At 28.3% G+C, this 26463-nt stretch overlaps 1 protein-coding gene across 4 annotated transcripts in view; it reads left to right on the forward strand.

Annotated features, from left to right (window-relative positions):
* LOC101235701 (tubulin-specific chaperone D) overlaps positions 1–26463 on the forward strand; it is a 124690-nt gene that overhangs the window by 61316 nt on the left and 36911 nt on the right. For all 4 annotated transcript variants that reach the window (XM_065803654.1, XM_065803655.1, XM_065803658.1 and 1 more), the window contains exons 14-17: positions 3417–3455; positions 8517–8553; positions 8841–8901; positions 21494–21568. In XM_065803654.1, coding sequence (XP_065659726.1) covers positions 3417–3455; positions 8517–8553; positions 8841–8901; positions 21494–21568 — 212 coding nt within the window. The remainder of the gene's footprint in view (positions 1–3416; positions 3456–8516; positions 8554–8840; positions 8902–21493; positions 21569–26463) is intronic.

The following is a 26463-nucleotide window of genomic DNA, read 5'->3' on the forward strand; positions in this document are numbered from 1 at the left end:
TTTACCCCAATGTGGGGGTAAAGTGAACTAGTGAACATGTTTTTTTTGAATATATATTTAATATTATAATAATAATTTTTAATATTAGTATTTTGTTTCATATTATACCTAATACTTTAAATGGTATAAATTTTGAAAACTGCAAGAAGTTAGGCTTTTTTTCTGAATAATTTTCCTTTAAATTTTGAAATTATATTACTTTACCCCAGTTTACCCTATAGAGAAGACCAGCATGCTGGAGTTTCTTGAAAGCCTTTTGATTTTTCAAGAGCTATTTCTCTTGATAAATCAAACAAGTAGAACCTTTGTCTTGCTGCCTCCACCTTATGTACAATATAACCTTATATCAGTTAACAAAACAGCTGTAAAAAAAGAGAAATCCGTGTTGATTGTCATAAGTTGATAGACTCAGGATGAGATATTAGAAGTTTATTAAACAAGGATTGAAAGACTAACAATAGTAAGAAAGTTGAACAATAGTCAGAGGGGTCAGTGCAATCAGAGATTGCCAGAGTTTTTAAAAAATTTGAACCACAGATACCAAGCAGGCATCTGTGGTTCCAATTTAAAAATAAGGCAGATTAAATTTCCAGCCAGCTGGAAGAAAGATTCAGTTATGCATTTGTTCAATAGTTTAGAGAGTATTGTTGAAGTGTTCTGGTGAACACTTTTGTAAGATAGGAATGTTGTTCAAACCACAGGCTATAGAAGAATTTAGGTGAAAATTACTAGTAGAAGGATTGATTTTAATGTTTAACTGTGGATTAACCTTTTTTTTGGGGTGACAAGAAGTGTATGGTCATTGGATTTAAGTGATGATGCTTTGCTAACATAATCAACTTGTTTCTCTGCGCAGCAGCCTTATTTGTCAAGGCTCGTGTTTCGAAGTTATAGAGTTGAGAGAGGATTGTAACCACAACTAAAGTAGCTTTCTTGACTCTGGTGACCTTAATGGCCTTGGGGATGTGAATTGAAACAAAAAGTATGTAAATTTTAATTCTTTGCAAGCTGCTTTGATTAAATAGGAAAAAAGTTAAAAATAATTTTTTGATTAAATAGGAAAAAAATAGATAACCAGAAAAAAAAAGTATAATCGTATTTAATAATTTGAATGAAATTGAAACTATTAAATTGTTAAAAGTTGAGTTAGATAAAAATTCTGAAAGTATGTAGTTAATTAAACTAGAAAATTTAAATTATTTTTTCTCTTAGTATTTCTTAGTATTAATTATTTCATGTTTAAATTTTCATATTTGTTAACATTTTTATTTACAAAAAACAAGAAAAATACATTTTGTTACGAAAGAAGCACAATAAAAAATGTTGTAATAAATTGCTTTTAATTCAAGAGATAAAAACAAAATTATGGAGATAAAAAAAAGATTTCTCAAAAATTGGTATAACGCTATGTTATTTTTAAATAATTTTTGAGCAAATATTAGGATGCTTGAATAAGGAAATATGATAGTACTTTTATAACCTCAGAACTGGAATGTGTTTAAAAAGATCGTTTTAAGAGATTTTATCATATAAATCATATAAATGGGAACAATATTGTAAGCAAAGATAAATATCATTTTATGAAGTTGTATTTTATTCTTTTATCCATTATATACCACTAAAAACATGCTCCTGTACTTGATGTACTAAAAACATTTTTAGTACATCAAGTACAGGAGTATTAACTTGGATGAATTAATTTTTTTTAACTCAATTTTTTGAAATTTTTGCAACTTTCTGATGTTTAATAATTTATTCAAATTTAGAAGTATGATCATAGAATCAATTACAAATCAACCATAAAAACACTGACTCAGAATTTCAATATGTATCATTAGGTAAAGATTATTCCTTTACAAGCTATAACTAATTAGCTAATCTCATTAGTTTTAAATAGTTTGTCTTGAAAAATTTTTTACGATAAACTGTACCAATCTTTTTGACTTCTTCTGGTCAGACTTATCTACAAGTTTTGATACAAAACAATTTCTGCCAACTCTCATCAGTCCTTTCTTTTAATGTATAATTTCTTAAAGTAGTTTTTATAGAAAATGTATCAAATTACAGCCCACTAAGTTAATATCATATTTATGAATCAAAGCTGTGACAACAGAGTTTCTTTCCTGTCTTTGATTTGCTACATCAAGCAGGCACATCAAGATATAAGCCACTAGAATCATCTAACACTCTCAACCTTTCAATATTAAGATTTTTTTGTTTGATTTTATCTAAAACAGGCTCAAAATCAAATTGTATTGTGATAACAGCTGTTTACATTATTCAAGTCAACATTTGAATCAGTAAGCATGCAGTTTGTTACTTACTGCCACCTGTTTACTTAGTGATTGAACACTTGGAGAATTATTATTACCTGTTCCCATTAAAATTACATTTTCACTCAAATTATTTTATCAAATTTGTGCTTGAATAATTTTGGGCTTCTTGTTTCTTTCTTACAGAAACTAGAATTCTACACAGAATTAAAAAAGAAAAAGAATTTTGTTGTTTTGTAATAATTTCTTTTTTTAATTTCTATAATTTCTCCTGAATTTGTTTTTAAATTTCCTGTAAATGGAATTGGTATTTGTATGAGAAAACTCTTTTTTTGATTTCTTTGGGTTCTCAGTAAATTTTCTATTAATAGAAACATATTTTTTGTATTTTTATTTAAATTTGCATTTGATCAAATAATAATTGATTTAATGACAAAAATATTTGGTTTATGCAGTATAGAGACTTCACATATAACATGCATCAAGTGTCTGGTTTATAGAAGTACCTGATTTATTCATGAAGAAACTTTTAAATATAAGCTTATAAAAACTTAGAAATAAAAAAATCAGAGAATATCAGATAAAAAATTTGCAATTACATGTGGTACCAACAATATCAAACAAATTTTAAATACTAAATAAATGGAAGCTTAAAAATGTTCATAAAAATCTGAATAACCTTTACATTTTGCAAATTAACTGAGATAGTGTTATTAAAAATAATATTAATAATAATTCTTTACATTTTGAAAATTAACTGAAATAGTGTAGTTAAAAGTAATAATAATTCTTTATATTTTGCAAATTAACTGAAATAATATGAATAATATTAATAATATTAATAATAATTCTTAATATGATTAGTAATATTAATAATAATATAAGTAATAAAGTTTAATCTAAAATAGTGTGAATAACATTTACATTTTGCAAATTAACTAAAAAAACTAAATAAATTAACTTAAATAACTAAATAAATTAACTTAAATAACTAAATAAATTAACTTAAATAACTAAATAAATTAACTTAAATAACTAAATAAATTAACTTAAATAACTAAATAAATTAACTAAATAAATTATGGAACATCTAAAATTTTGTAAAAAGATATTTATTTTTGTGTCAAACATTTTTTTTTATAGAGCATACTTAAATCACCTAAAAGTGAAGAACTCAACGAGGTAAATGTTATTTTATATGAGAGATTGATACAATATGTTTATAGAGTATAGAAAATTTTTAAAGCATAGAAAAAATGCTAGTAATTTAACAATAGTTCAGAGGGTGCCAAGCATTCAGACTTGAAACAGTCTGGATCTTGTAAAATTTAGAAAAAAGGCTCTAAAATTTTGATTGCAGTATGAATACAAAATTTTGAACGCAAATTTTGCTGATACGTTGATCCTTTTTAATAACAGTGTATGTTAAAGAGATCCTCAAGTGCAAAGATAAGTTATGTTTATTTCATAAATAAACATTCGAAAGTTTTAAATTTATTAAACTTACCAACATAACTTGATTGTTAATGATATTAATAAAAACATTTTAGCTTTTTTGCCTTTTTTTTGTTTCTTTATTTTTTAAGCCTTTTTTGAGTTTTAGGCTAATGATTCTGCATAGTTTTTTTTTGTTATAAAAATATTTGTTTTGATTACTAAATGTGTTCACCATAGAAGTTTTTTAAAATGATATGATTTACTCACGAATTTATATTTTTCCTTTTTAAATTAGTAATTTAGCAGTTTTTAGTCTTTAAAAAGACTTTCCTGTTCTGATATATAATTCTATTGTAGTGTGATATTTATTGTAGTATATAATTCTATTGTAGTTTTATTGCAGTGTGATGTATAATTCTATTGTGGTGATACATAATTCTATTGTAATGACAGTGATATACAGCAAGCAAAGATGGCGGCCTAAATGAGTATCAATTTACTTTTCTTTTTATCTGTGGTTATCAAAGCAATCACTAAAAAAAAAAATAAAGAACATAATCAGTATATTCATAATTCAATATATTCAGTTGTTGAAAGTTGTTTGAAAGTTGGTGACTCTAATACTCATCACACTGAATGGCTTGGCTCTAGTGTCAGTGACTCTGCAGGCGTTAATGCCCACAACTTTTACCTTTTTCAATCTCTAACTCAAATAGTCAACTTTCCAACTCGCTTTCCAGACAACCCAAATCATTAACCTTTTCTACTCGACTTATGCCTTGTTTCTGATCCTAGTCAGTGGTCAGTTTCTCCACATTCACCCTTAGGTGCTTCTGATCACAGTTTGATCTCTCTAAAACTAATATCTCATTCTTCTTCATCATCAGAATTCCCCTATCATCAGACCTCTTAACTACCTTAAAGCTGACTTAGACTCTTTCCATTATTTCTTCGTGATCACCCTTGGGTAGAAATCTTTCGTCTTCCTGCTGACAAATGTGCTTCTTATATAACTTCGTGGATTCAGGCTGGCTGGAATCTTTTATTCCCTCTCGATGGTTCTAGGTCAAGCCTCACTCTTCTCTATGGTTTTCCTTACATTGTGCTGCTGCAATTTCCAATCCAAACCGTTAGTTCCATATATATCACCAAAACAATTCTTTAGAAAACAGATGTCTGTTTACTATTGCTAGAAACCATTGTAAAAAGGTTTTGTCTAATACCAAAATCCGCCATTCTGAGATCATGAAATCTCGATTTTTTGATTTCATCACAAAAATTAGGGTCTTGTGACTTCTGGAGAATATTTAACAGTATCAATAATAGGGAAACCTATTATTTCACCTTTCTTTTATGGTTCAGACTTTGTCACTTCACCTAAAGACAAAGTTGAATTGTTTGCTAAGAACTTTTCATCAATATCATCTCTTGATTCAACTAGTTTCATTCTACCTGATAAAGCCGTCAAACATGTTGATTTATTGCTTAACATTCGTATCACTCCAGCATATGTATCAAAAGTGGTTTCCTGCTTAGACTCTATAGCTTATGGTCTGGACAATATACCTATTATAGTCTTGCAGAAGTATTCTCCAGAGCTGTCGTCTATACTTTTAAAATTATTTAACAAGTGCCTATCAGAGTCTTGCTTTCCAGCCTGCTGGAAAGCAGCATCTGTTATCCAAATTTTTAAAAATTCTGGAGAGCAATCTGACTTTTCTAACTACCATCCCATTAGTTTTTTTCTTATCATAAGCAAGGTTTCTTTAATTAACAAACATTTAATCTCTCATCTTGAATCTAATAACTTACTTTCTGACCATCATTATGAATTTCGATCTTCTCGTTCTACAGCTGATTTACTAACAGTAATAACTGATAGGTTTTATCGTGCGTTAGATAAAGTTGGAGAGGTTAAGGCCATCACTCTTGACATTTCCAAAACTTTTGATAAAGTTTGGCATGCTGGTCTTCTCCATAAGCTTTCTTCTTATATTGTATCTGGTAACATCTTTAAGATTATTGAATCCTTCTTTTCCAATCATAGTATAAAAGTTGTCCTCGATGGACAGCACTCTTTTTCATATCCTGTAATTTCAGGGGTTCCTCAAGGTTCAATCCTTGGCCCTATACTCTTTTTAATTTACTCTAATGATCTTTCAGATATTCTCACATCTAAGTTGGCATTGTTAGCTGATGATATTACCATTTATTCTTGTCTTGATAAGAAGCCAAAACTCTCTGATTGCTTGGATGCGGCATTTGAGCTTGAAAAGGATTTCACTTCTGCTACAGCATGGGGCTCACAGTGGCTAGTGAACTTCAATTTAGATAAAACCAAATTTTTTTCAGCCAATTGTTACCGCAATAATTTAGATCTTCCTACATTTATGAACGGTAATGTACTCAATGAGTAAATCTACCTTTCATCTTCTAGGAATAACTCTTACCTCCGGTAATAATGGAATATGATATATGGTTTCTTTTTTGGAAACCATATATCAAATCCATTGCAAAATTAGCATCTGCTAAGGTTACGTCTCTTTACTGTGCTCGACCCTTTCTTACTCTGGATTCTATTCTTTATCTCCATAAATCTCAAATCCGTCTTTGTATGGAATACTTTTGCCATATCTGGAACAGATCTTCTAATGAGAATCTTTCTCTTTTAGACAAGGTGCAAAAACGCATTGTAAACATAGTTGGACCTGTTCTTGCAGCCAACATCTAACCATTATTATATCGTTGTAATGTTGCTTCTCTTTCTCTTATCTACAAATACTATAATGGACACTGCTCTAAGGAGCTAGCGTCTCTTGTGCCTTCTACTAAAATTCATTCTCGTGTTTCTTGTCATTCAGTTAAGTCTCATCCTTTTTTTGTGGCTGTTCCTAAATGCTCCAAAAACTCTTATTCGTCTAGTTTTTTTCCTTGAACATCAGTTCTTTGGAATTCGCTTCCTTCATCTTGCTTTCCTGATTTATATAATTTGCAATCATTCAAGTTGTCTGTCAATCGTTATCTTACTCTATAAACTTTATTTTTTCTTTTCCAGTAACTTCTAACTCTAATAGTGGTTGCTTGCGGCCTTGTTGGAAGTGAACATGTTAAATAATAGTGTAACACTTGGCTATATACAATGGTTTTCTGGTAGACTTATTGTATCTGTTGGTCCTCTGTATAAAGTATTTTGAATACAAATTTTTGTCTTAATATAAATCCAAAAAATTAATTGAAGAATAAGATTCATTAAAAGTTCATTTAATAATTGGGTAGATAATAGTTCATAAAATCATATACTCTTTATAACTCTGCCATAGATCCATAAAACAAGAAAAAAAAATATCATCAACATAATGCCTATAAAAAGTTACAGAATTTGGGAACTGAATTCTAATTTAGTTATCTGATCTGCCCATAAACAAAAAAGTACAGAGGCATCATTCTTGAAACCATTGATGTACCATCAACCTGTTGGTTGAACCTATTAGTACATTTAAAAATGCTAGATAAAAGAATGGTTTCAAGACCTAAAACTTTTCAGGATCAACAAAAATATATTTCTTATTACAAAAAAAAATTGGTAATGAACTTCTGTCCTATCAAAATAGCAGCTTTAATTAAGTTGGTTTGATCTAACTTGGTAAATCTTTTTTATTTGGAAATGGGTAAATATTAGTTTAAAAATATTATTATTTGAAAATTTGTTTTTAAAATATTGTTTTTAATAATATAAATTTGAATTAAAAATATATATATTTTTTTAAAAAAATCAACAGGATGGAAATTTTTTTTTTTGCAAAAAAAATATGGCATTAAAAATGATTTTTTTTTTTGTTACTCTCAATAAATAATTTGTTTAGCAAGTTTAATTAACTCTAAACTTGTTTTTTAAGGTTTATTCAAAAAATAAACACAACTTGCTTTCTAAGGTTTATTTAAGAAATAAACACAACTTTTTTTCTAAGGTTTGTTCAAGAAATTAACTCAACTTGCTTTCTAAGGTTTGTTCAAGAAATAAACACAGCTTGTTTTCTAAGATTTGTTCAAGAAATAAACACAACTTGTTTTCTAAGGTTTGTTCAAGAAATAAACACAAATTGCTTTCTAAGGTTTGTTCATGAAATAAACACAACTTGCTTTCTAAGGTTTATTCAAGAAATAAACATAACTTGTTTAGGAATTTGAGTATCTCTTTAAGCACACATGCTGTAACTTTTTAGAAATTCACAAAGATATTTATTGTTAAAATATATTTAAAATTGATATTTTTTCAGAGACTGCATTCGATTAGGCATGTTAGTAAGATGGACAAAAAAAATTGTAAAATTAAAAACATAACAAAGTAAAAAAATAGAGTAAAAAATGAATTGATGACCATAACTGATACTATAAATCATATGGTATCAAATTCTTATTCTAGTAGAGGTATAAGTTCTGTTTATAACAACCTTTGGTGTCTAGTACACATAAATTTAAATGACATGAAGAAGCCAACTATACTTCTTTTACAATAATAAAAGCAAGAATATCGAGAACATTTTGAGAAAATATGATTTTTTAAAAATCTAGTTCACTCCCAACAAGGCTTCAAGCAATCACTATTAAGTTGGGAGTTACTAGAAAACAAAGAAGTTAAAGAGCAAGGAAACAGTTTACAGAAGACTTGTTTATTAGTCAATATAATTTATTTGTAATTTTTATTCAACAACATTTTGAAATGTTTTGTAAACAAATGTTTTAAAAAATATATTTACACCAGTTATACTTTTAACAAAGAAAAAAAGCATCATTTTTTATTTACAGGACTTTGATTTACCAGAAGAGTTGGAGTCTATAATTGGTAAATGCTTTTTTTTTTTTTTTTTCATTAGTTTATAATGCAATAATGATTTTATGAACACCTTTAATAGTTTCTAAAGTAAATCACAAAAATCTAATTTTTTTTCTTTTTTTAATGTATTTGGGTTAATTATGATGGCTCACATAAAGCTGCGTTTTGTTAATTTGACTGAATAGCAAGTATTCTAGATAAATAAAAATTTTAAATAAAAAATAAGTATTGTTACAAATTGTATTTTTCTTTATAATTTTTTTTTAACTTTATTAAGGAATACTTTTATCTTATAGACTTGTTAACAATTGGGTTAAAAGATAAGGATACTATAGTCCGATGGTGTGCAGCAAAGGGGTATTTAGTTTTTTTTTCCTTTCATAAGATCTTATCACCTTTTTTCTTTTAAAAATTGTTTTCTATAAAAATTAGAAAAAAAATAAAATGAATATCTTTAGTAACTTTAGTACTCCCTAGGCCATGAGGAAGAAAATATACTTAAATAGCTAGTAATAAACATATTTCTTTCATGTTTATAATTCAATTTAAAGTTTCTATTTAAACTACTTAAATTCAGAAACTTTGTTAGATTCCCATCCTAACACATATAGGTTCAATTAAAATTCGATTTGATATGTGCTTTGGTGGGAATTTGATTAAAGATTTATTTTTAATATTATTTTCATTGAATATTGATGACAAGTATACTTGTCAAACATAATGTGGAATATGCTTTTATGTGCATTACGGAAAACGAATGTACTTGTGACGAGTATACTCGTTTTCCATAATGCAAATGAAGTTTTTATGCAGAGTACAGAGAATGAGTATTCTCGTCAGCAATAAAAGCCAATTGAATTGCTTTATTGTTAGAATTCAATTAAATTGAAGTTATTGCAGTGAAGTTATGACTTTCTTCAAAAAAAAGTTTTCTTTCAAGTAACTGTACAGCATGCACAAGGTAATGCTTATTTTCTCTTTTCTTTTTATAATTTTATTTATTTTATTACTTCATTATTTCTTTTATTATTATCTTAATATTGTTTAATATATAATTTTATACATAAATGTTTTATATATAATTTTAATTGTTAAACTTAGTAATTTTTTAATTTATGTTTTTTTTAATGGCTTGTAGATATACTGCGGGAGAGGCCTTCGAACTGATAATGAATGATGAGTTAGAAGAGATGGAATCATGTGATTCTTTCGATAATGATTATTTAAGTAATGGTACGTCATCTTGTTCTGAATAAGAACAATGATCCAGATCAAGATTATTGTGGAAGGACTATTTCTGTAGCCGCTTTTTCTAATCTTGATTTTCAATTATGAGGACGCTCTTGTACAAGAGGTAGAAATACCAGAAGTCTCTGAACTAGAGGTGGAATGCAAACTATAAAGTTATAGAATTAAGTTCAACTAAACGACTTGACTTGATTACTTTAAACAACGACACAATGAGTGAGGATCGTAATTTTAACGATTGGAAAGAAGATCCACTAAATATCAAAAGTTTTATTTTCAAAGAAACACCTGGATTAAATTTGGATGTTCCTGCAAATGCGCTTCCAATGTTTTATTTTAATTTGTTACTATGACTTTACTATTACAGATGACTTACTGAATACTTTGTTACACAAAACAAACGAATATGCTGACAGAGTTATTAATACAGTTAGACCATTATGCTGTAGATCATTATGGAGCAATTGGAAAGATGTCAATCTCAATGAGATAAAAAAGTTATCACTATGGGTTTAATCTGTCTATCATCTTACAAAAAGTATTAAAGTAAAGATATTCCGTGCAAAAACAAACATTTCTCCTCCCTATTAACCAGAGAGCGATTTGAGACAATATTACATTTTTTTAACTTCAATGAAAAGCCTAAATTTGAGAACAATAGACTGAACAAACTGCGAATGATTATGGATCATTTGAACGAAGTAATGCCCAAATTGATAACACCAGATAAAAACTTTTTAATTGATGAGTCAATGATACTTTAATGTGGGCGCTTAGTATTTCATCAATACATTAAGAATAAGCGCCATAAGTATGGAATAAAGTTCTATGAACTCTGCACCCATGACAGATTAGTCCTTACTGTAGAAGCGTATGGAGGGCAAAGTTTTAATGATGAACATAACTTAGGACAGGCTGCAGCAACAGTATTGAACTATTGAAACCTTATTTAAATAAAGGCTATCATGTGTTTACAGACAACTACTATAATTCAGTTTCTCTTTCTGACAGAATTCCTATCTACTCAAGCAACATACATCACAGGAACTCTCAGGAAAGACAGAAAACAGAATCCAGAGGCAATTAAAAATGCGAAGTTAAAGAAAGGAGAGGTAATTTGGAGATCACAAAATTACGTACAGTTTGCAAATTGAAAGATAAAAGAGATGTGCTAACCATATCCAATGCACACATTCCATAAATGGTAAAAGTTACCAACTGCCATGGAAAAAAAAATACAAACCAAATATTGTCTGAGACTACAATAACTCAATGTCTGGAATTGATCAAAGTGACCAGATGTTATACTATCACTCTGGTCTCCGAAAAACTTTAAGATGGTACTAAAAAGAAGGAGTCCATATCCTGGAAATGATGTTAAATAATTCTTTATATCTTTATACCAAATTTTCAAATAATAAAGAATTTTGCTATCTTGTTGAGTTTCGTGAGAATATTATAAAAGGTTTAATTGGAGAATGAAAGTTAAAATTGTCTGCAAGAAGACCTATGGTAAGTTTCCATTACCCATTGTCAATTCCGCAGAGTGGAAAAAAAATAAAACCGACAAAGAAATATAAGCAGTATATAAAAAATCAAGTAAGAAGAGAATCAAGGTATACTTGCGAATACTGTGCTGACCAACCAGCATCAACGGTTTTAAGTGATGCAGATGATGTATAAAATTTATATGTAAATGTTATCTTTAAATCTGTAATTTTTTCAATAAAAAAAATATTTGAAAAAACCCTTTAAATATGTATATTTATGACATTTCACCCCTAAAAACCGTAAAAAGAGCCCTTTTTAATTAAAATTAAAGATAAAGTGAAGTATTGACAAATATATGTTCTCATGTAAAAACTTAACTGATGGATGTTTAGTTTAAGATATGAAATCAATTTTAGAGAACAAAACCTTCAGAATTACAAATTATAAGCATTTAAACTCAAGTGAATATACTCGTTGTCCGTATGCAAGAAGAGTTTTGCTCAACAAGTTTACTTGTCTTCTGTACGCAGCGTGTTAACAATCTAATAAAATAGTCAGTCAATGTAGAAATTATACAAAATTTGTCATTTTTAAATTGTGTATCATAGTTACATAATTTAAAAAACAAAAAACCTTTATAAAGGTTTTAGGGCAGATCTATTAAATGTGCTCTGTAATTTATATCTGTTGTATATGTTAATTTAAAATCAATAAAAATTTCCTTTTATTCATATTTAATTTCATCTTTGATGCTTTTTAACAAAGAATCTTTGAATCATGTCATTTAAAAATAAATTAGGTTTAACATGGATTTATGTACATTTTAGTTATTAAATAAATCTCTCCAAAAATGTAATAACCAATATAAATTTAGAGTTTTATTACTATACATACAAGTTAAAATTAATATAATTAGGTATATAGTTTATTAATATAGTTTGTTATTAGTTACTTTTTTTTATACCATACATTCATTGCAAGTTTTCATACCAAATACATACCATACAACTATACAAGTACAAGCCTCAACAAATGTTTCAGCTTAAATCACGCACAGTCAAAAGTATGAACATTAGGGTCCATTGAAAAACAGAATTTTTTTAAAATTGTCTTTTAATAGCTCTAAATTCAGTGGAGAAAATAGAATTAGCCTCACCATGTACTGATCCAATATTTTGTAAATCTGTAAGCAAGTTTGTGCGGTGCATCTTTTGTATCCACACACATATAATTATTGTTACAAACAACAACTTTTTAGATTATAATATAGCATAATTAAATTGCGGTATGTTTGATACAACCATAAAATGTATAATTGCTGTAACAAATAGAATTAGCCTCATAAATAATTATTTTCAGTTTACTTGTATATTTTGATCTGGTGATACGCATTTGTGATTTGGTTTTTTTGTTATTATTTGTAAGTTAAACAAAGACTGTGAAATCAGTGTCATAAAGTTATTAACATTTGGCTTTTGATACCTGAATTTGAAATGGGACGCGGTAAGCGTTTAACGAATGAAGAATTAGAAGTAATCAAAGCATATAAAGATACAGACTTATCTTATTGGGAGATTGCAAAGAATATTAAAAGATCTCCAAAAGTGGTTAATAATTACTTCAAGATTGGCGTTAATTATGGAGCTTATAAAAAAAGTGGTGGCAAATGTAAAATTGACAATCGGACTAAACAATTTTTTTCAAAGTATTAGGGACCTGTTTGATGTTTAAGGGTCTTGAGCGACTCCTAAAATTTTTTTTTATTCAAAAATTTTTAAAATTTAGTATTAATTTATTACATAGAACACATTTAGGGGATGGCAGCAGACAATTTCAAAAAAAGTTATTTTTAGAATCACCCTAATATACATATAAATATATATGTGTGTATTAGGGATATGACTTTTTAATTTTTTTTCAAATAAAATGTTTCCTGTATCATAAATCGATGAACTTTTACCTAAAATCATGAAAAAAGGCCCAAATAGCTTTCTGCAACAAAAAAAGGTCACCCCCAAAATAAAAATTTGATTTACCATTTTTATACATTCATTTTTGACCGATGTTTTAATCTTAAGCTTAATTCTCAGCTTAATTCTATTTATTTCATTATTTTGTTATGAATTTATAAATATAACGCCACACGTTACCATGGCAACGAAACGGCCGTGTGCCGGCAAATACTTGGAATTGTTATGTGATGACGTCATTGTGTTACCACGGTGATATAGACGACTGTAACAGACTGTAGAAGATTATAGAACTTAGTAGAACATTCTGGAAGCTCTAAATAATTATATAAGCGAGCTGCTGTCAGAGCTCAGTGTTGATAATGTGAATAGTTCTATGAAGTACTCTGCGTGTAACTGAGCTAATAAGGAACTACTGTAGCGAACTAAAGACGCTGTAAGTGTACGAAGTATAAGTAGTTGTAGCATTATCGTTAGGATACGGACTGGATTATCGAACTGTTATCAACATTGACTGGATTATCGAACTATAATTGGATTACTATACAGTTAAAGTATTTTATTAATTAAACGACTTTATTAAACGGATATTTACGCTCAGCTATCCGTAAAGTCGTAACAATATTATATGATGTCTCACAAGAAAAGTCATACCACAGTAACAAAGAACAAGAAGACTTGGACTAAAAATTTGGTGAGATTTCAAGAGTCACACAGAAGAAGAGGAAGCGTGGCTGTAGAAGAACATTCACTCGATGAAAAATCCAGAATACCACTTCAATTGCAGATCGTAGGAAGATACCAGTTTCTCGGAGCATATGTTAAAGGAAGAAAAGAACGAATAGACCAAATTTCTAAGGAAATTACAAAATTGTGGGACAATAAACTGAATTTTCCACGTGTGTCTGATCAAGTGATAAGAGCAAAGCTTATGAAGGTGCTGAAGGTCTATGATGAATGTGTCAAGCGTGGAAAATATGATGTTCTCAATGCATTATTTGACATCACGAAAGTGAATGGCCAGTGGTTATCCTCGGAAGATAAACGTCTATACCACCTACAAAAAGAAAGTAAAGGACAGGTGGGGTACTCAACAGGACAAGTGGCAAGTAAAGAAACCATTCACCCTTCCAAGAGAAGGAAAGTCCAGTCTGGAACAGCAATACCTTCCACATCACAAGTCCTGTCTACCACAGACAGTGGTACTGAAACTGCAAAAGTAAGAGTGAAGATGATGAAGATGACGACGGTGATAAAGACGATGATGAGGACACTCAGAAAAAAACTAGAAAGCACTACAAAAGTAAATTTGCTGTAAGTATGGTTACATCAAGTGGAGTTTCCACAAAGAAAGCTGCTAAAATATGCAATGTATTATCACAACAAGGTATTGATATTCCAACTCCAAGTCAATCAGCAATTTACAAGTCCATATTCAAAGAGGCAGGTAAATTAAAAAAAGAAATGATACAACAACTTAAAATGGAACAGTGGTCCTTACACTTTGACGGCAAACGAATAGATGATAAGGAATATCAGGTAGTTGTACTTCAGAATGAAAGAACTGACGTGAAACTTGATGCACTGCGTTTAAAAGATGGCAAAGCTGAAACTGTTGCTGAAAAAATTGCCAAACTTATTGATGAATACAATTTGTGGAATTCAATTAAGATGATCATTACTGATACAACAAACGTCAATACTGGGAAGAGAAATGGAGTTGTTGTGAAGTTGCAACGTATGTTTAAATTAAAGGGTGTCACAAAACCACAATTTATCGGTTGTCAGCATCACGTACTAGACAGGATTCTCCGTCTGGTGATGGACGAAGAACTTGGGGGTGATACCAAATCTCCAAACATTGAATACCCATTTGTGTCTGAACTGTTGAATAAGTATGATGAACTGAAGGATAAGTTTGTGAATGGAACTGTAGAAATTCTTGATAAATCAGGGTGGAGAGACGATATGAAGTTTTTGTACCATTTAACAAGAGTGTTTAGGTTCTATGAAGAACAAAGAAACTTCCCTCTGATTCACTTTCAGAACATTCCTAGTATGAGCAATGCCAGATGGAACTCAAGAGCCATTCTCGCCATTCTGGCGTTCATTCTTATCCCTGAAGCGAGAAAGAATTTGGAGAAGGTTTGCAGGTTCATTTCATATGAGTGGGCAGAACATTGGTTTAGTAGTCAAAAGTACAATGACAATGACTTCAAGAATTTATCTGATGTATTGAAGCCTTACAAAAAGGCATTGCAGTCATTCAAAAATCACTGGAAGAATGAGCCATCCGTCATCGACATACCACGAAGTAATCAGATAGCTGAACGTGCAATCAAGGTGATGCAAGACCTGTATGCTTCCTGCAGAAAGAAAGACAAACTGCAACTTCGATTCATTCTAAGTAATAAGCGCTAGACTCTTTATGAGACGTGAGCATCATGTGACCCATGTACTAAACACAGTAGGCCTATAGACACAGACAGTTATGTATATTGTTGTACTAGACGCTTTGATACTGTTAATTTTGTAATACTTGTATAATTATATATCACATAATGTTTTTTGTTATATCACAGTACATGTTGCATAAATAAATAAAATAACAACAGGAGTATGACTCTTACAACATCTTCAGCCTTTAATATTCATTTACTGTACAAAAGTGTACCTATTGAAAATTCGATTTTTTGGTTTTGGGGTGACCTTTTTTCAAAATATGTCAAAATGAAACATCTATTCGTTCTTTTTACATAAAAGTTCATTGAATTACGATACAGGCCTAGTAGGTTGCAAAAAAGTCATATCCCTAGTGTGTATATATATACATATAAGTATATATGTGTGTATTTTTATATATATATATATTTATATATATATATATACATTTATATATATATATATATATATATATATATATATATATATATATATATATATATATACATATGTATATATATATACATATAAATATATGTGTGTATGTATATGTATATATATACATATATATATAATATATATATATGTATATATGTATATGTATATATATATGTATATATTATGTATATATATGTATATATGTATATGTATATATTATGTATATATACATATAAATATATATGTGTGAGTTATATATATATACACTATATAATAATGTATAATTTAATTATTTTATATACTAATCATTTTACTCTACAAAAATGCCAAAAAAAACCAAGCTTATTTCTAATTAACTTGGTTTTTTTATTTAACAACTTTTTAGCTATATTGAAGGCAATGTAACTTTGAAACGAAATAAACAATTAAAAAAAAAAATTGACAAAAATTATTATAGAATAGTAAGCAGTATTCTTTTTCTTTCAGACCTGAATTCTTTCTTGCCATCATGACATACTGTGTCAACTTTTCCGTATAGATGCTTGCACATATTTGTTCAAGATTTTTATAAATTTTTTTAAACAAGAATGGATTTTCACAGTTGATCTTCATTATTATCTTTCCACTTATTTTTATACACATAGCCTCTATAAAGTATAAGCAGAAATCCTCAATTGGTTGGAATTTATCAACTTTAGTAACAATGAATATATTTTTTTCATCCAGGTAATTTGTTACACTTCTGGCATAGTGCAAAAAGATTAGGTTACAAGGGTAAGGGTACTTAGGCCAAATTGCATTCACTTTGCAATGACATCGCAAAAGGAGGAAGTATTTTTCTGAAAAGCTGAAAGATAGATAAGAGAAGATTTACAAAAAACTAATGAAGTGAAAACAATGAAAATATTAAAGAATATAAATTGAAGAAATTATTATTAAATAAACAGAACAACTAAAAGCAAAGTTAAAAGAAAAAATGTTCATTGAGATATTTGAAAATAATAAACTTTAACAAGTTATTAAAAGAAAATAAAAAAAAATAATTTTTAAGTTTGCACTGTTTATATTGTCATGTATTTTTGTGTATTGTGTTGTGTATTCTTTATATTGTCATGTATTTTTGTTTTTGTTTATACTGTCGTGTAATTTTGTGCCTCATTTATATGGACTTGTTCATGTGTATTGTTTATAGTGTCAAGCATTTTTTTTTTTTGTGGTGTTGCTAATTATTTTTAATATTGTTGTGTTTTACATTTGTTGCTATTATTCAAGTGATTTCATTTTTTGTCTCATAATATTTAAATACATCTTTTTGTTTTTTTTTATTTTCTATCACTCTTCTGATCGTTAAACGTTGTGTTATCTTGTTCATTCATTATCTCTCATGTTAGCTCACTCACTTAATCCTTTTTTGTTATTAGTTTTGTTATAATATACAATATGTAATAATAAAAATAATTTCTCATGTTAGCTCACTCACTTAATCCTTTTTTGTTATTAGTTTTGTTATAATATACAATATGTTTTTTTAATAGTTATTGCTCTTCTTTTTATTATATTTTTTAGTCACCATCTATATTATTGCTTTTTGTTGTTTGTTTTTTGCTTTGTTTATTTTATTAAGGTGTCACTCCAATGACTAGTTTTTAACTATACGAGTGACACTGAACCTAATTTTGTAAAATTATAAATAAATCTGTAATTTTTTTAATTTTTTGGTTAAATAAATGGATTTAAAAAACAAAAAATTGCAAAATTACCATCATGGATGTTTGTTAATAAACTGAATCAATCTTGACAATTTTTATAACTGTTTAGTTAATTGTTTTTTCCACTTTGCCACATTACATTTTATGATTCTTTCAGGGTGATTAGAGACATCAAAATACTATTCTGTGTTCTTCTTTTTAGCATTTTGCAAATTGCAATAGTTGTTATGCAAAATACTTGTTCAATTAAAGTAGTCTGCTTCATTTTGCATTTTTTTACTAATTAATCTAAATAAACAAAACTTCCAGTAAAAAAAAAAATTGCCTAGAAAGAGAAGAATTCTGATGTATAACCCCCTATTTAATTATGGATAAGGTCATGAAAAGGATGCTCCCAAACTTTGGATGGTAGTTCTTTTAACCCTTTCACTTCCTGAGACCTGCACAGCGGGTCATAACTAACCTTGCACTTTTCCCTATGATCCGCTGTGCTGGTCATATCTACATCCACGATTTAAACACGGTTTTCTGTATTCTATAGTGTTATTTACAGATATGGAAAATAAAATAATTATTACATAGGTTGAAAACTTATTGTCAAAATTTATCTTAGTTCAAAAGATATAGCATTTTAAAAAACGGCAAGTTATAAAAGAACTTCAAACATGGAGGAATTTTAAAAGTAGCTATGGATGGTAGCAGCGATGATATGGACCTTGTAGAGTTATCAGCTGATGAAAGTGAACCTGAAACAGATTGGGAATATGAAGAGAAGATGTAGAATTAGTTGTAGCTCCTAATTTACCTTTACTTGATGGATTTGAGAACAAAAACTTCTTTACCAGACTTTTGCTAAATAGCACAGGTTTATAAAATGGATATCAATAAAGAGGAGGAAAAGAAATTGAAGAAAATAGTAATGAGGAAACAGACCCTTAAGAGATCAATGAGACCCTATTTCCTTGTCAATTTTTTGGTTCCACCAGAAAAAAATGATATAGCGGAACAAAAAAGAGTAAAAGTTTGTGGTGGTATTCGAAAATGCAGTCCCAATAATAAAAATCAAACATTTCAAGTTACTAACAAGAAAGAAAAGGTAATAACAATCGAGGTTGTAAAGGAAGGCCATGTGGTAGACAATCCAATGCTAGAATTGCAAAAATAATTCAACAAGGAATTGATTTAATACAACATGGAACATGTTAAAATCGATAATGCTGCTGATTCAATTATATTTTTCTTTGAAGAAGAAGGACTTAGAGTAAGAATAATGCTAGAAAATCCTTCTCCTTTAGATTTTGTTGAACTATATCTGACACCATTATTGAACTCATAGTAATTGAAACAAATTACTATACCCAAGATTTTCTAGATAATAACCCGAATAAAGCCAGTAACAAATATGTTGGAGTTTAGGAACCGGTCACTGTTTTAGAAACAAAATAGGGCTTTTGTTTTACTTATGTTAATTGTATATAAACCTGATATTAATATGTATTTGTATCTGAGTATTTTTTATGCATTCCAATCTTCTCAAAAATAATGTTTTGCACTCTACTTTTGAAGTTTTTACACTTCAACAATATTAATGATCCAAATTATGATGTAAATGATCAAAACCATGATCAATTACACAAAGTACGACCATTAATAGAACTAATTAGTGACTAGTGATGTAAAAATGTATTCTGTGTCAAACAAAATTTTAGTATTTATGAATCACTTGTTTTTTTTTTAAGGAACAATTGCATTTTAAGCAATATATTTGTACAAAAAGAGCACACTGGCATAAAACATTATGAATTGATCACATCAAGTGGAATAACGCTAGATTCTTTGATATATTGTGGTAAAGGTATGTTTTATGAAAACGGAAATGAGGATATACCCAGCACTGAGCAAAAACCAGCTGCACTGATGGAGGCTTTTTTAGACAAAGGACATATACTGTTTACAGATAACTACTAAACATGCTTCATGCATTTCTTCATTCATTCATTAGCAACTTTCCTTTTAGAAAGAAATGTACACCTTTGTTATGTCGATTAGAAAAAGTACTGTAAAGAAATTGCTGAGCTTGCATTAGAAAAAAGAGAAGCTGTATTCTATTGCTTGACAGTTAATTTGTGTGTTATTGCATGTAAGTATAGAGGTATCAAAAATAAGTCAGAAAATAAGCAGATGGTTGTATATATGCTGTCAACTTGTTATTCAGCAAAAATGATTGACTTTGGTAAAACCTATGCAAATGGCTCTGCAATATACAAACCATCAATAGTACGATCATATAATAGTTAAATGGGAGGAGTTGACAGAGTTGATCAACAGGTACATAGTTACAAATCTTATACATGGTACAAAAAATTAGCATTCAGAATGATTTCACAGGAAATACTAAATGCACATGAAGTTTTCCAACATAAAACTGGAAAATCTAAAATAACATTCCTAGATTTCTTGCACGACACTATTTCATCTTTAGTACTAATCAACCCAGCTATACCAAACAATGAAATACTAGATGATGCAGTGTCTCATCTTACTTCCCTTCGCTAAAAGTAGCTTCTCCAGATGCAACAGACAAAAGACCAGCCAAAAGATGTATAGTGTGCTATGCAAGAGGAAAACTACCACTTAAATGTCAACCACTGAAAAAGACATAGGTTTGTCGATTTTGCTCATCTGAACCAGGGCTTCACCCAGATATTTATTTTGAAGCTTACCACACTAAACTTAATTATTTATTGTAGTTTGTTTTGTTTAAATAGATAGAATTATTCTTTTATCTTACAATTAATTTTTTGTTTCATGCTACAAATATAATAAAAAAAATTATCTTAAAAATAACAAATTTAAAAAAAATCTCATATTTTTAGAATCTCTCCTTTTTCTAAAGTTTACACTATAAACTTTTTATTTTTTCATTATAGACTAGTTAAGTGGTTGTTAAACTGTTTTTAAATCAGTTTTATTTGTTTATAACATAATATTTTGATTTATTTTTTATATTTCACTGAAAAAAGCAAAATTTTGATTTTTGTCGAAGGCCGAATTGCTGTACCTAAAAAAGTTTTTAAGTCATGCGAAGTCTTACAAGTGTGATAAATAATTTTTTTTAGATTATTTTATTTGATCATTGTGTTAGTAAAAAAGGAGCCAAGTTTCACAGAGATTTGCTCATTATTTTAGTCACTTCAAGGTTTCAAAGTGTTTGAGTCAGAAACTGGATATTTGACTCTGGGAATATAGCCGAAAAAATCCTGGAAGTGAAAGGGTTAATGGTGATATCACAGTAAAATTATTTTTTTTACTTGATATTGTACTTTTTTTTAAAATCATACATGTATCAGTTATGATTTCCAGTTCAACAAATCATGATCTTCTGGTTTAAAATAATTTCTATCAAATAATTTAACCCATTGATTTGTAATTGAAACTTGGTTTGGAATTAAAACTTAGTTTGTTATTAAAACTTGGTTTGTTATTAAAACTTGGTTTGTTATTAAAACTTGATTGTTATTAAAACTTGATTGTTATTACCCAAAATTGAATGAGAGTTTTAAAAATTTTTTCTAGAGTTTTTATTTTGAAAATATTAAGTTAAAACTATTTATGAGTTTATTTTTTTTTTTTTTGTTCGTTTGTTTTTAGTATTGGAAGAATTACTGCGCGATTACCTCAAGAATTGGCTGATGAAGTTGTTGGTTCGCTTTTAGAATTATTTAAGTAAGTTAAACATTTTATTAAATTTTGAAATAATAAATTATTGAAAAAGATGTTGTACTATTAAATAATCAATATAAGTTTAGTTTTTTTTTATACTAAATATAAAATTAGATTTTTTTAAAACCTGAGCTTAAAACTTTTTTTTGTCATTGTAAAATAGTTTAATTAATTTTTTACCTTCTGTGCTATTGTTATTTTTAAAAAAGATGCTTTTTCGTTTGAAGAAAAAAAAAACATTTTTTAATTAAATGCATTAATTTTTGTTAAATGAAAACTTGTTATTTAAATAAATTTTTATATTGTTCAATTTTTTTTTAATAAAAATTAATATTTATATATTTTTAATGTAAATTAAAATATATGTATATGTATATATATATATATATATATATATATATATATATATATATATATATATATATATATATATAAATTAAATTAGTAAAAATACTTATCTATTTTTTGATTACTTATCATTTGATTACTTATGATTTATTATTGCTCTGTTCTTTTAGAACATTGAGCACTCTGTAGAATACACTAACATAATTTATATGTATATATATATATATATATATATATATATATATATATGTATATATATATATATATATATATATATATATATATATATATATATATATATATATGTATATATATATATATATATATATATATATATATATATATATATGTTATATATATACATATATATATATATATATATATATATGTTATATATATATGCATATATATATATATATATATATATCTTATAGTCTATAGACTATAAGATAAATTTATATAATATATACATATATCAACCCTCGGAATTAGGGTCGACATTCGGCAATGCCAACCCAAAAGTGTTTGAGGTCGGCAAAAAATTGATGACCTTGTTTTATGGCTAGATTTTTGTATCAAATAATCTGTATCAAATATTTTTATGGTTTTATGGTTAGACCTCTGTATCAAATAATTTTTGACGACCTCAAAAAGATTGAGATTATTGCCGACCTCATTTTTCCTAATTCCGAGGGTTGATATATAGATATATTTTTTATAATTATATATATATATATATATATATATATATATATATATATATATATATATATATATATATATATATATATATATATATATATATATATATATGTATATGTATGCATACATACATACATTTTTTTTTTTTTTGTTATTCACCTCCTCAAGACCGAGAAGACTACTACAGATGAGTAGGCTACTTAATAGTGGTTATAACCCTCTCTCAACTCTATAATTCCGAAACACGAACCTTGAAGAACAAGGCCGCTGCGCGGAGAAACAAGTTGAGCGCGGTACTACCAGGGACGTGGTGGGGATCGAACTGGGAACCTCTTGCTTATGAAGCGAGCGCTTTACCACTACACCACTACCGCATTTTATACTACATACATACATACATACATACATACATACATACATACATACATACATACATTTATACATACATACATACATACATACATACATACATACATACATACATACATACATACATACATACATACATACATACATACATATATATATATATATATATATATATATATATATATATATATATATATATATGTATATATATATATATATATATGTATATGTGTATATATATATATAATTATAAAATAATAAATTTGCATTAAAAACTGCTACATTGCAGTTTTTAATGTAATTTTTGTTTTAGCATTATTTTAACTTTTTTTTTCAACAAAACCTTTTTACTTAAATAAAATATTTTTAAATTACTAACGTATATTTGTTTGTTAATTTAATTTCTTGAAAAAAATTACTGGTTTTTCCTGAATTATGGTTAGTTTAATGTTTTTAAGTAAAATTGCTGTACCTAAGTACAGCAATTTGTAGGGCATTTTAAGAAATTGGGAAAAATACTTTTGGATTCATGCCATCTAAATATGTAGAAATTTAAAAATAGAGTTAAGGTCCTCCAGTTATCACTTGGAGGACCTTAATAATATTTACAAAAGAAAAAAACCATAGGCTACAAACTATGATAAAGATTATAAGCATTCCTGACAAATGATCTTTTATCAGGCTATGTATATACACTTTTTGCAATTATTGGCACATCAGAGCAAGGCGTAAGACCTAAGCTTTTTTGCTGCACTATGATTGCACACAACATTTTTATGCTGCAGTATGATTGCACACAAGTGACCAGAGTTGGCAGAAGTAATTTTAAGAAAATTATCTCTGCCTTAATTTTAAGAAAAACAGGTGACAAAATTTTTTAATGGAACCCTCTTTCTAACACAGTAACAAACTGCTAATCAAACAGACATCTTGGTTGATTGGTTGAGTAACATATAGTGATTCTAATTTTTTTATTTTATTTTTATTTTAAAGTTCAAAGCACTCATTTTAATTATAGTTAAGAAAATTCCTATTGATCTTTATTTTTGTTTATACTCTATACCTAGTACTCTATTCACTGTAGGTTCCTGTCTGAATATTCCTGTATATAGGTTTCTGACTGTATGTTCCTGTCTGTTGATTCCTGTCTGTAGTTTTCTGTCTGTATGTTCCTGTCTGTAGGTTATGTCTGTAGGTTTCTATCTGTGGGTTTTCTGTCATTAGGTTCCTGTCTGTAGGTTTCTGTCTTTAGGTTCCTATCTGTAGCTTATGTTTGTAGGTTTCTGTCTGTAGATTTCTGATTTTAGGTTCTTGTCTATAGGTTTCTACAGTAGGTTTCTGTCTGTATTTTCCTGTCTGCAGGTTGTAAGTTGATAAAATAATTTCTAAAAAAGCTAGCAATAATAATTACTGTAAAAATAAAAAATATTTATAATATTATAATATGTTTGTTTTTTCAACGTTAATTCACCTCCCCAAAGCCGAGAAGACCATACAGTTGAGAAGACTACTTTAATTGTGGTTACAATCCTCTCTCAACTCTATAACTTCGAAACACGAACCTTGAGGAGGGCCAATAAGGCCATTGGGCGGAGAATTAAGTTGAGCACTGTACTAACATGGAGTGGTGGGAATCAAACTCATAACTTCTCGCTTATCAAGCAAGCGCTCTACCACTACCGCATATTACCATGTATTTTATAATATACACTGAGGCATATTCGTTTAGACGCATCAATTTTTTTCTCTTTGTCTTAATTTTTTTCTATGAATTGTCAACTGATATCCATTCAAGTTATTATCAAAATAATTGTTGTGTTGTGGGCTAATAAAAATCACAAAAAATTTTTTTCTATGTGTCTTTATTAACATGAGAGTATGTTTAATATACAAAAGTACATTTTTTAATTGGAATATATCTATAGACACAGTCATATTTTTAACATTAAAAGATGGAAATTAGTAATGCGTATGTCCTCCATTACACTTAATTACCTCAAAAATTCTGTCTTTCATTGACTCCACTAGTCGTTGAAGTGTAGTTTGATCCATCTCGGACCATGCTTCATGGATTTTACACTTTAACTCAGTAACAGTTTTAAATTGGTGTCCGGCTGCTTTAGCGTCATAAACTTTTCTTGATAGCATTCCCCACACGTTCTAGATTGGATTTAAGTCCGGGCTACAAGCTGGCCATTCGAGAACCGGAATGTTGTGGTCCTTAAACCATTTCATAGAATGCCTAGATGTGTGAATTGCAGCATTATCTTGCTGAAATATGGCATTATCGTCCATGTTTTCATCCATATAAGTTATGAGAACATCATCCAACATTTCTGTATACTTTATCAAGTTCATTTTAGGTAAACCACAACACAGAGTCAATTTTCCTGAATAAGAAAATCCACCCCAAACCATTAAACTTCATAATAACCTCCATAATTTCGTTTTGTTTATGGGTCATTTATTCCTCTTAGATCATTCCAATAACAACTGTAAGAGTCTGGACCATCTAAATTAAACTTTTTTTCATCTGAAAATATAACCTTTTGCCACTCATGAGTCCAATGCATATGGTTTTTAGCAAACTGTAATCGAGGAATTTTATGGTATTTTTTTAACATTGGTTTTTGGTGTGGTTTCTTCCACTTTACGTTTGGTGTTGTACGTAGAATATGTGCAACATATTTATTGGTGACAGGCAATAAAAATTTATCCTTTATTTGTGTTGCATTCAATTTATTTTTGGTTGCTTCGAAGCGAATTCGATTAACTTGCCGATTTGTTAATACTTTGTTGCCGTTTGTTGCTTTTTTTACACTGTAATTGTCACCTTTTGCAATGTAGTTTTGTACAACATGGTCAGATCTTCCAATTTTTCTTGCTATTTCTCGTATAGAAAGTGCTGGTGAGATTTCTGAGCCACGATATAAATTAATTTATATTTTTTCAGCATCTGTCAAATACTTTCCTTTTAGCATTTCGTAAAATGCAATAAAAATGATACTGGCAGAGCAAAAGATCAAATTACACTAAACTTTATCAATTTATTTGTGTAAAAGTGATTAAAAATCAATAATTACCGTTATTAACCTGATTGCGTCTATAGATATATTCCAATTAAAAAATGTGCTTTTGTATATCAAACATACTCTCATGTTAATAAAGACACATAGAAAAATTTTTTTTGTGGTTTTTATTAGCCCACAACACAACAATTATTTTGATAATAACTTGTATGCATATCAAATGACAATACATAGAAAAAAATTAAGATAAAGAGAAAAAAATTGATGTGTCTAAACGAATATGCCTCAGTGTATTACATTGTTATAAGAATCGGATAATGTTTTAAGTATTTCTCAATGTTGTATGTTATTATATTAATGGTTTATTGTTGTATGTTATTATATTGTAAGTTTTTTTTTTTTAGTTCTGTTAGTTCAGTTCATGTTTTTTGTTTGTTAGTTTTGTTTTTG

This window comes from Hydra vulgaris, chromosome 08, assembly GCF_038396675.1.
Source record: "Hydra vulgaris chromosome 08, alternate assembly HydraT2T_AEP".
NCBI lineage: Eukaryota > Metazoa > Cnidaria > Hydrozoa > Anthoathecata > Hydridae > Hydra > Hydra vulgaris.